Source organism: Rhinopithecus bieti, unplaced genomic scaffold, assembly GCF_001698545.2.
Source record: "Rhinopithecus bieti isolate Rb0 unplaced genomic scaffold, ASM169854v2 scaffold_20150, whole genome shotgun sequence".
NCBI lineage: Eukaryota > Metazoa > Chordata > Mammalia > Primates > Cercopithecidae > Rhinopithecus > Rhinopithecus bieti.
In genome coordinates, this window is record NW_016810565.1 from 51,588 (window position 1) to 63,628 (window position 12,041).

The 12,041-nt window shown below is 50.9% G+C and overlaps 1 protein-coding gene across 1 annotated transcript in view; it reads left to right on the forward strand.

Moving 5' to 3' along the window:
• Window positions 1-8,430, forward strand: part of PKNOX2 (PBX/knotted 1 homeobox 2) — a gene marked incomplete at its 5' end in the record, with an annotated part of 47,333 nt that extends 38,903 nt beyond the window's left edge. The window contains 3 exons of the mRNA XM_017892244.1: window positions 4,080-4,156; window positions 5,030-5,208; window positions 6,222-8,430. Coding sequence (XP_017747733.1) covers window positions 4,080-4,156; window positions 5,030-5,208; window positions 6,222-6,448 — 483 coding nt within the window. The remainder of the gene's footprint in view (window positions 1-4,079; window positions 4,157-5,029; window positions 5,209-6,221) is intronic.
• Window positions 8,431-12,041: the final 3,611 nt, after the last annotated feature.

Below are 12,041 nucleotides of genomic sequence, written 5' to 3' on the forward strand. Positions count from 1 at the left end.
TGTTATATCCCTTGGTGAGCTGGCCCACCTCGTGGTGAGATCTGCATGGCTAGGAGGTGGAAGGACAATTGCCAATGGGCCGTGCATGAAAGAAATGTCCAGGGACCTGTGAACCAGCACTGGCTTAGCTTCCTTCTGAACCATGTCTGGGCAGAACTCACTCTTTCAATTGAAAGATGCTTTTAGCGTCAGTTTAGTCAAGAGGAGAGTTGTGTTATGGAGCTATGTAGGGAGGTATCAGAGAAAGATGGGAAAGAGTTGAGGTCAGATTTCAGAGGAACTTCCTGGTGGCAACTACAGTGCTGTGAGACACCTACTTGGTGTAAATACCACAATTCCCTTCTCTAGAATCCTTGACTATTCAACTAGATGATGCCTGGAGGCTTTAGTGCATAGCACTGAGCGAGTCAGTGGAGCACACAGGCTTACCCTGCACTGTCTCGTTAAATCATCCCCATGTCCAAGAGGTAGGCACTGTTTTGCTATTCCCATCTAAGGATGGAAGACATAAAACAAACAAAGGTCATTTGCGTGGGCCAGGGTCACACAGTGTTAAGGGGTGGGTCAAGACTTGATCCCATCTCTGAAGGTCCTTTACTCTCTGGCAGCACTGCCCAGTCGTGTGAGGCTCCAGCTGTCCCTGAGAAGGCTCTGTCATCTTCTAGTCTGTTCTGTACCTCTTTTTCTTTTTTTTCCCCTTGCTTTTCATGAGCTGTAGATACTTATTTTTCAAGGAAGGATTGTCTGCTTCCCAAGAGCTACTGTCTGGGCCCTTCTCTTCCAACTCCAGGGAGTTCCCTCCAATAATGAGCAGAGAGCAACCACTGTGGCTTGATGGTTTGCCGTGATCTCATTTGATTCTTCTTCCCGTCTTTGGCCCCAAGCCTGGCCAGTTGTACTAAAAGTAGCACTGACCCAATCATGGTCTGTCCAGCAGCCAGGACTATTTTGACTCTGTCCTCAGGAATCATGTGGTCTGAGGTGTGTACAAGCTGGACTGCTCCCATGACCACTCAGATGTGGTGCCAGGAATGTTCTGGCCGACACACCTGTCCCCAAAGCTGCTAAATGCTGCTACTTACCCCATGGCCCCCACAGCGTGTGTCCTGAGATACTGGTTCCAGGAGGGATAGGTGGTGAGGACTTGCACCAGGGAGTGGTTAGGGGCTTTATATACTCATTCATAAGAGAGCAACTAGCCAGTTTTGGGTGGCACTTGCTTCTCATAGCTCCCCGTTAGACTGGAGCATGTTAATCTGTGTATTTGTGACATCTACTCAGAATGGGGGCCCAGCAACAGAAGCCTCCTTAGAGAAAGCAAACATTATTCTTCCAAGGAAGGCTGAAGGATTTTCTTCTCTGGAGGTTGTTAACAGTAGAAGAAATTTTCATCCTACTGGCTTAAACATAAGTCAAGTCCTAGTGCAAGGCTCCTGCCTGGAACATCATCCTCTCCTCTACTAGAATGGCTTTGCCATTCTTCAAGGCCCAACTGAAATCCCCTTCCCTAAAGACTTTCTTCTTTTGTCACCAAAGGGGTGCTTAGCACGGACTTCCCATTAATAGAGAGGCTTTTTCCTCCTTTTATTCTTTCCATCTAGTCTGTGCGCTCTTAAATTCAGATACCTTTTGCTTGCCAGCACCCGGGATGCAGCAGATGCCCAGCATTTGTGGGCTGGTGAACCGGCACAGCCAGGACGGCCGCTAGCTCTGCTCAAGAAACAAGTTTGTATCTCCTTATTGTGCTAGTTCATTCCTCAGTTCCCTACACAATCCTTCCACATTGGCCTCTTTGCCTATCTGCAGACTGTGCCTGGTCTGCACACTGGGAATAAACAATGTCTAATAAGATGGGGTCCCTGCCTGAGAGAAGCTCATGGCCTAGTGGGGGACACATATCTTGCCATCTAGTGGGTGAAAAGCGATCATTCAGAGGCCACCATGACCAGCTTTGCCTCAGGGAGTCGGGCAGGCCCTCGCAGAAGCTCAGAAAAGCATCCGAGGACAGGCGGGAGGAAGCGCGCTCCAGAGGAGGGCCAGCACTTGTGAGGGCATGGAGGCATGAAAGGCCCTGGGGCCTGGGAAGGCCAAAAAGTCACCATATTTTTGCTGCATTTTGTCTACAGACCGGCTGGCTATGGAAAAGGAGGTTGCTTGGCTCTTTCCCACAAATAGGGAGGTTGGAGCCAGGCACTAGGGCTCAACCCCACAAGGTGTCAGAGTTCTCAGAGTCCCTGCCCCTCTGCCCCCTGGGGCCGTCTGCACTCCCTCCTTGCGTCCTCCCTCTGCTCCTTCCCAATTCGAGTAAAATTGTCACCTGTAATGCTGATGTGCCTTCTTTCTTGTTAGAATCTTAATATTGTATGAATCACAAGTCCCAGCTGCCTTGGCAGGGTGGTCAGGGTCAGAGGTTTGCATTAAAGCAACACATGGTCCTGATCGCTTCATTTGGGGGATGCTGAGGCAGGGAAGACGCTGCTCTCCTTTTCCGCCGATAATGAGAGTACCGCCAAAGCTGCTGATCGCAACCTTTTTCCTCAAAGTTTTAAGCACCTTCCAACACTGATAATAACAGTATTGGTACCTTTTATTGAGCGTTTTACAAGTGTAATTTCCCTTATTTGTTAGATGACTTGATGATGTGTAGTTAAGTGACATGCCTGAGATTTCATAGCTAGTCATAATAGAGCCAGATTGTGAGACCTCCCATCTCGGGGACCCTAGACAGCTCAAGCACCACTTTCTAATACCACTCCAATCAAAAGGAATGATTTTAGCCTGAGGATGCTGGATGGCTTGATCTTCTGCCATAAGAGCCCCCAAACCTCCTCTAGCTTCCAGGACAAAACTGTGCCTTATTCAGATGTTCGCCACGCCTTAATTGCACGCCTGCTGGGTGCCAGGCACTGGGCGGTGGCCTGAACAAGTCCTAGGAATGCATAGACTCAGCCATCATGTGGCCTCCCTCCTGATGGGGTCAGGACCCTCTTCCCACTGACACCGAGAGCCTTTTCATCCTTTAATGTGACCTGTTCTGTCTTCCCCACCGCTCTGACCAGCACCTATTTCTCTCCTCCTTCTTAGCCTCTACAGTGCTCATCACCCAAACCACAGCATCGAGTGCTCTGTTTTTGCTTTGCTTCACTCAGCAGGCATTTGTATGTCATTTGTATGTGGAAGGCACTGGGGATACATTCAGTATCCTGGTGCCCTCCTGAATCACAGTCTGAGAGAGGGAGACAGACGCGTAGTCAGTGCACGGGCTACAGCATGCGGGGACTGGGAGAGACACCTGCCCCGCTCTCTTTCTCACCTCCACTCAGTCCTGTAAAGTGGCATCGCGAAGCAATGGAAGAAAGACTGGACCCAAAGCAGGAGATCTGAGCTGGTGCTACCATCTGGGGGACACTGGAGGGGTCATTCCGTCTCTTCATCTGCAAAGTGGGAATAACAATGCCTAACCTGCCTACCTTTCAAGTTTTAATGATGTGCTTTATTAAATAAAATGATTTTTTTCATGAATAAAATGCATGAAAGCATTTTACAGGTTATAAAGCACTATACAAGTAGTACTTATTATACTTCCCTTCTGTCTCCTAGCAATGCCTAGCATAAATCTGGGCACATAGTAGATATTCAGTAAATATCAGTTAACTTAGATTGATCCATTCACCTGCTTACCACCTGTGGACGTTTGAGGCTGGAAAACCCTAACACTGGAAACCCTAACACTGACAATGCCTGCTGGGGGCGGCAGTGAGGATCAAGTGAGAAGGATGTGCCTTGGAAGCTGTCAGTACTGAACCATCCTGGTCTTGGGAAACCTCCCTGGCTCCCCATTGTGTGGGCTCAGTTGAGGGCTGGCCAGTCTGAGATGTGGAGTCTCGGGCGTGGGGCAGCCTTCCTCCAAGCCCTAGGTCCATTCTCTGTGGAGAGCAAACGAGATACTTCCCCAATTTTGGTTCCCAAACCATTCGGGCTGCCTGGCTCAGGATAGTGTCCATGGCATGGGCACAGTCTCTCGGCGGGGCCAGACCAGCGTGTGCCCAGCCCTCACTAGCCTCCACCTCTCGTTTCAGCACCCCTACCCCACGGAGGATGAGAAGAGGCAGATCGCAGCCCAGACCAACCTCACCCTCCTGCAAGTAAATAACTGGTGAGTTTGCATCATCTGCGCGCAGGCTGCCATACCCAGGGGACACCTTCTGGGCAGGGGAATGCGTAGCAGAAAAAAGAGACTCGCATGCCAGGATCTGCCTCAATCTCAGCCCAGCTACCATGCCAGTCCCCCCATTTGGGCTAGAAGCAGAAAGCAAGAATCAACACTGGCACCTGTGGCTTCATCTGCAGCTTCTCAGCGCCCTCTGCTGGGACATTGTGTCAGGCACATCCCTGGAAGCTCCTTGAGGAATAGAAAACCCACGCCCACCTAAGCACCCAGCCCACCTGCACTGCAGAGAGAGACAGGATTGCCTGCACCCGTGCACTGGAGGCCCGTGGTCATCTGGTCTACCCCACCCCCATGTGAACTGAAACTAAAACATGCTGCAAAGCTGGGAGTGGGGAGAGGGAGGAAGAGTAGCCATTCTGACCCCACAGGGATGTCAGCGTTCCCAGTCTCTGTGCCTGGCTGGGCTGTCATGGGGAGCTCAGAGAGCAAGGTCTGGCTGGATGGAAGTAGACCCAAGTTGAGGGCCCTGATCCAAGCCCTTGGCCCTCTGGAGAGAAGTCAGAGGTTAGTGCCTATGACTACTATGCTCTCCTCCTCTGTTCAACCTGGAAGGTCTTGAACGAGGATTTCTGACCCCCCATGCATTCTTCCCATATGACTTTGCAGTTACCAAGCCCCAGGAGATTTCATGAACTTCTCAGTACCCAGGGCCCTTCTACCTGCTGGGCTTTTACATCCGGGATGGGAACCCCGATCTGCTCTGTGAAATGGAGTCTGAAGGCAGCTTTACCCTCCCTATCCCCACCCCAAGGCAATGCAGCCGGTGACTCACCAGGTCTCCACTTTACCTCTGGGCAGGTTCATCAATGCCCGGAGGCGCATCCTGCAGCCCATGCTTGATGCCAGCAACCCAGACCCTGCTCCCAAAGCCAAGAAGATCAAGTCTCAGCACCGGCCCACCCAAAGATTCTGGCCCAACTCCATCGCTGCAGGGGTGCTGCAGCAGCAGGGCGGTGCCCCGGGGACAAACCCCGATGGTAAGAACTGGGGCTGAGCGCACCCTAGACAATGGCTGGGGGTGCTCCTGGAGCTTCTTTAGGTCAAGCTGTGCAAAGATTCAAGGGCTGTCTCCTTACCTGGGCTCCCATCACTGCTCTGTCACAGCAATTATCCCTCCCCAAAGCCCTAAAGAAGGGGCTGTTTTTGAACATAATTTAACAGACCAGATGCACTCTCATAAAGACAAGTGGGAGTTGGTGGTCACACAAGTCAGTGACTGCTCAGCAGAGGCCCCTATGTCCGCACCCATCTGAGTTCCTTAGCAGCAGTCAGTATCTGCACAGCTCCTCGGGAGCCAGGGCCATCTATAAATACCAAGGCAGGCAGCTGGCTCGGGAACAGAGGCCAGGAAGAGCTCAGTTTTCCCAGCCTCTCCATCACACCCTCCATATACACATTTCTAATTGCCAGTCGCCTAGTGCACAATGAATAATTCAATGAGCTAGACATTTTATAGCTTGGCACATGAAGATAGCTCTGCATGGGGAGTGGGGTGTAGGTGTGCGTGTGTGCACACATAACCTCATGCACACGTGTATGTGTATGGTTGCACACAGGTTCCTTTGTGCTAAGCCATCATCTTATGGGTTATGATGGGGGAAAAAAAGATTTAGGGGACTAGACCAACCTGGGAGAGAATTCCAACTCTGTCATCACTGACAATGTCATCTTGAGTTAATGACTTAACTGTCTGAGACTCCGTTTCCTCCTGTTTAGAATGGGGATAATAATACCTGCCTTACAGAATTGTTAGAAAGTCAAAAGTGGTCAACACATAAAGAAAATGCTCAGTGAATGGGGCAGGAAGTAGCTGACAAGTGAATGGATGGGAGACTTCATACCAGGGCACTGTCCAGCTCAGACCTGGGCAGCCCTAGAAAGGAGAAGTTCACTGCTCTATGAGCCAGTCCATTACACCCTGTCCAACACAGAGGTGCTGACCCTGACCAGCAGCCCCTGCCTCGTCCTGACCCTTGCTTCTCTCACGCAGGTTCCATCAACTTGGACAACCTGCAGTCCCTGTCCTCAGACAATGCCACCATGGCCATGCAGCAGGCTATGATGGCTGCACATGATGACTCATTGGATGGGACAGAAGAAGAGGATGAGGATGAGATGGAAGAGGAGGAAGAGGAGGAGCTGGAGGAGGAGGTCGACGAGCTGCAGACGACGAATGTCAGCGACCTGGGCTTGGAACACAGTGACTCCCTGGAGTAGTCGGGCAGCCCAGATGGCACTGATCATCGAGCAGGAGAGGAGTGTCGCCGGGAGGCCTTCAGGGTGGGGGGGAAGGGGACATGGGCAGGAAGCACTGAGGGAGTTGGGCTCTACCTTCCCCAAATCAGTAGCTTGAAGAAAGGCAGAGGAGACACCTGTTCCTTCCCAACCACCGAGCTTCAACGAGGACGCCAGTCCCACTTCCCCGGAACTGCCAAGGACTCTGTTTGGCGGGGCCAGTCGAGCAGCCTGTATGGAAAGACAGCAGTGAGATCTGGACTCACCAAATCCCTGAGGACAGATGGCACCCATGGCCCCCACCCATGGACGGACTTGAGTCGTTTACAAGCCCTGCACTGTGAGGCAGATTGGTGCTGTTCGCAGAGTGGGCCTTTGCTCCGGGGGCAGACTTAGAAGGAAGGGGAGAGACAAAGGGGGACTGAGTTTCATCCCCAGAAGGTTCTCAGCTCCTTTGACAGACATTCAAAGGCAGGAGGGAGCCCCAAAGCATAACCAGTGGCCAGAGGAGTGGGAGGGCCTGTGGCATCACATCTTGCAGATCAGAATGGGTTGGAATCCACCAGGCTCCAGCTCATCCCTCCAAGGCCCTGTCTCTGCGCACAGCAACCATGGACATGGGAGAGAGGGATGGGAGCCACAGTGCCCTTCACTCTCTCCTGGAAACAAATTGTAAGCTGGTGGGCTCAACCTGTGGGAGGTTAAGAGGAGTCCCTTCTGGGTTGACTCCAAGAGCCAAGGAGATGGAAGACCCTGGGCTAGGAGCCATATCAAGGTGACTTTGAGGCCACAGCTGTCCCTAGGTGGTCACAGAACTCAGCTCCTGTAACAACAGGACAATGGTGTTTTACCCTAGATGCTCCCACCCTCAGTGCTCCAAACCCTCCATAGACCTTCAGAGAAGGTGAAAATAGGTTATCTGGGAATCTTTCCACCCCGCAGGTCGCCACGGCCATCCCTCTGCTCCCAGGCTGGCTCCATCAGCCTCCAGCTTCCTTTCTTCATTCTGTCCTTCACGGAAGGCAGAAGAAACATTGGAAGGCATCTAGTCCAGTGGGAAGCCAGGGGTTGGAGAAGGTGCTACATCCCCCTTCCCATCAATATCCAGACTGTGGGGGAGGGCCCAGAGAATGGCACTCAAGACCTGCGGGGGTGCCCACCCCACACACCCTGCTGTTCTAACCCTGCTGTCCACAGCCCTGGAGGAACTGGGGCCCCTGGAAGGAGGAGGAGGAGGCTCTCCACTGTCCACCCTAACACATACCCTCCCACCCACCTTCCAGACCCCCTTGGTTGGCACTCTCTCCTCCTGTTCCCTCTCACCCCATGGCTGTGAATGACAGGACTGGTCACATGTGTGTTTCCCATTGGGTTTAATTTAATGGACGTGCAGTTTCATTTGTAAATTGTGCATTAGCCATCTCCTTCAGTGGCAGGATGTGAGTGGCGACCTGGCTCAACTGGAGGGGACCCGCGGGGCTTCCCCTCCCCCACCTGGTTGGGGTAGAGCAAAAGGATGGTCACTCTTCCGAGGTCTCCCTGAAATGAATGTATTTCTCCCCCAAAAGAGCTGATATTTAATGTTTTAATAGGGATTTTTGAGAAACAAATAATCTTATTTATAATCTGGGTGATCCAATCATTTTTTACTCCCTTTTGATGCCAACATAGAGGAAAGTCTAGCTTTTTTGGCGTGAGACTTTTGCAATGTGCAGTGGGATAAAATGCATTTCCTTTTCTGGTTCGTTTCTCTTGTTAACACACACACACACACACACACCCCGTTCCACTCACCACCTGGACAGGTGTCCCCCAACACGGGCACACTGGCACACAGGTGCCCACATCTCTTCCTCCCAGCCCCTCCACCTGCCTAATGTTATGCAACCTCCTTCTGATGTATCCACCAAACCAGTACTGAATGTGGCCAAGACGTTTTCAGTAAATCTTATTACCTACCGTAACCCTGGTGCACAATTCTCTTTCTGTGGTTGCTGTGGCAATCCTTTGCTCTTTTCATGGGACCTGAGGCCAGACAAAATTTGGAGGCCTCAGTATACACCTGACTACCCAGGGAAGGGGACAAGGTAGATGTGCGTCCTGTGTGAGCTCAGCTGCCCTGTCTGGGGAGGAAGAGCCAATTTCGGCACACTCACCTTGTGTGTGGCCAGTTGTAAGGCAGAGCTAGGGAGAGAAGGCAAGGAAGCTCTGCACTGCCCTCTCCTGACAGCTTCCCCGACGGCAGCGGAAGCTAGGAATCCGGTCCCTCATGTCCACCATACTCCACCTCCCTCAAAGGCTTCTGCCTTCCCATTTCCATCCTCAGCCCACGAGGGATTTCTTTTTTTGTTTTTTTTTTTTTTGAGACGGAGTCTACGGAGTCTCGCTCTGTCACCCAGGCTGGAGTGCAGTGGCCGGATCTCAGCTCACTGCAAGCTCCGCCTCCTGGGTTTATGCCATTCTCCTGCCTCAGTCTCCCGAGCAGCTGGGACTACAGGTGCCGGCCACCTCGCCCGGCTAGCTTTTTTGTATTTTTTAGTAGAGATGGGGGTTTCACCGTGTTAGCCAGGATGGTCTCGATCTCCTGACCTCATGATCCGCCCATTTCGGCCTCCCAAAGTGCTGGGATTACAGGATTTCATGATTGAAGCTGGTGCCACCACGGCCCCACACCTAACCTCAGTGCCCACTGTTTCCTGATCAGCAGGTGAAAGTCCCAGGCAGTGGGAGGGAGAGGCAGTCTTGGCTGCCGCCTTTCACCCTGGAGCTGTGTCCAGCGGGGAGCCTGCCCTTGAATCCCAGGGGTCAGCACGATAATCCCCCAGGCAAGAAGAAACTCAGGGGCAGCTGATTTCCCCACAGAAGTGAGAGGCAGGCCTTCTTGTCATCTCCAGACGAGAGGGTACCTTCCTCAGTCACCCTTGCTGAGAGGTCTGGGGCATCTGTTTAGAAGCAGGAGGGGAGTGCCTTGTTCACGTTCTGTTCACGTTCAGGAATGCTGGAGAGTTTGCACGTACTGGCAGGTCACCCCATGGCCAGGTGGAAGATAGGGAAGTCAATGGTTGGTTGCACAGGCAAAGTGCGCTCCGACCAGCTCTGGTGGAGTTCCCTGCATCACTGCCCTCAGGAGCCCAACCTCCCTCCCCATCCTCACACCTGGAGAGAGTTCTGCAAACTCAACAGAAACCCCGCCTCTCTGGGCAGAGGGAGAACATCTGAAGAACTGCATGATTGGAGCATCACCTCCAGCGCCGGGAAGACAACAGTGCTTTAAGACAGTGGTTTCTAAGGAACACACTGTTGAAAGATACGCTACCAAAAAAAAAAAAAAAAAATCCATGCCCAAATTAGCCTAACTGCATATTCTATTTTGTTAGTAGAGTTTCATCATGCACATTATTATACTAAAGGCTCTGAAAAGTCCTGCAGGAAAGAAACCTGTTTAACTTTGTTTCAGTGGTTCCCAGATTTGCTCCAACTCCCTTTTTTTCAAGTAATATCTATTCAAGTTATACCAATATTCCACAAAACACACTTTAAGGAACACTATTCTAAAGAAATTGCAGAGTAGCCTGTCCTACACTCTCCCCCCTAAGTTTTTCTGTCAAGTTCTGCCAGCCGTCTTTTCACCCACGCTGCCAACTGAAAGTGGGGTTTTGGTTTTTTTTTTTTTTTTTTTTTTTTTTTTTTGAGACAGAGTTTCACTTTTGTTGCCCAGGCTGGAGTGCAATGGCACAATCTCGGCTCACCACAACCTCTGCCTCCCAGGTTCAAGCGATTCTCCTGCCTCAGCCTCCCGAGTAGCTGGGATTTCTGGCATGAACCAGCACGCCCGGCTAATTTTGTCTTTTTAGTAGAGACGGGATTTCTCCATGTTGGTCAGTCTGGTCTCGAACTCCGGACCTCAGGTAATCCACCTGCCTCAGCCTCCGAAAGTGCTGGGACTACAGGCATGAGCCACTGTGCCTGGCCTTTTAAAATTATTATTATTATTTTATTTTTATTTATTTATTTATTTTTGAGACAGGGTTTCACTCCCATCACCCAGGCCAGAGTACTATGGCACAATCTCAGCTCAATGCAACCTCCACCTCCCAGGCTCAAGTGATTATCCTGCCTTGGCCTCCTGAGTAGCTGGGACTACTGACATGCACCACAAGGCCCAGCTAATTTTTTTGTTTTGTTTTTGCAGAGATGGGGTTTTGTCATGTTGCCCAGACTGGTCTCCAACTCCTGAGCTCAAGAGATCTGCGTGCCTCAGCATCCCACAGTGCTAAGGTTACTGGCGTGAGCCACCACTCCCGGCTGAAAGGGGTTTCTGAAATCACCTGAGATGTAGATAGTTGTGTTTTGAGGAGCCAACAACCTCTCTCTGTGCATGACCCAAATGCTACCCAACCCATAAAGACACGCCATAATCCCTGTGGAAATACAAGAGATGGATGATAGGGTGAGAGGTAGGGGAAGGTTTCCTTTACCCCAAAATAGAACTCTGATATCAGGGCTCTGGCAACTGCTCAGACTGACTTCTGCCCCCTACCCCCCCGACCCATCAGGAAAGACCTTTCAAGTTCAGAGATCCTGCTCATGGGAGTTGGTGGCCAGAGCTCAACTTCCTCAATCCAGGATCCCCTCTCCTGCCTTGCATGGGGCCCCAGGAGGGCAATGACCGCCACACTGCAGCCTGCTCAATTCATTCCTGATGAGTCGTTGATTATCTCAGCATGCATTTCTCCAGCCCTGACTCTGTCCCAGGCACTGTTTTACAAGGATACACCTGCAGCTAACAAAGACCGAGTTCTTTACTTCGGGAAGTTTACATCCTACTAGAAACGACTGAGATGGTCCAGGTGCGGTGGCTCACAGCTGTAATCCTAACACTTTGGTTGTCTGAAGTGGAAGGATCACTGAGCCCAGGATTTTAAGACCAGTCTGGGAAACATAGCGAGACCCCCGCCCCCATATCAACTATTTTAAAATATATATACATGAGAAAAAAAAAATTGAGACTGAAAGAGTGCTGGTAGCATCCCTGTAATGACTATAACTATGATCTCACCTTAGCACAGAGATCTCAAACTTCATCACTCAGAGCTACAAAGCAGGAAGCTTTCAGCTCCACTGCAAGGTACAGTTTAAATTCCATTTTCAGACCTGTTTTGAGCCATATATTGTTTTTTTAAAAATTATGTGCCAACATTTAAAAGTTAGAAAGTTAAACATTAGAAAATCAGATTCCTGGCTTCTCCTGAAAAATCAGACAATCAGGCAACTTGGGACCTATGTATTCCCACTCGGCCATGACTGAGTGTAGTTGAATTAACTGCTGCCCCCTAAGGCACGCTCTCCATGTCATTAGGACATTTGCAGCCCCTGTGCTCTCCCCAACACTGAGGCTGAGGGTTCATTGCCCATTTACTATTGACTGTCACTATTTGGGTGACTGCTGGCTTAGTTATGCTTCACCCATGCCCTTTTGTTTTACCCCTCTCCCTGCAATATCTAAGTGGTTATTTTAAGAAGGGAAATATTCATCTCTACTAATTACTCCATAAAGAGTAAGAAGGGGCGGAGG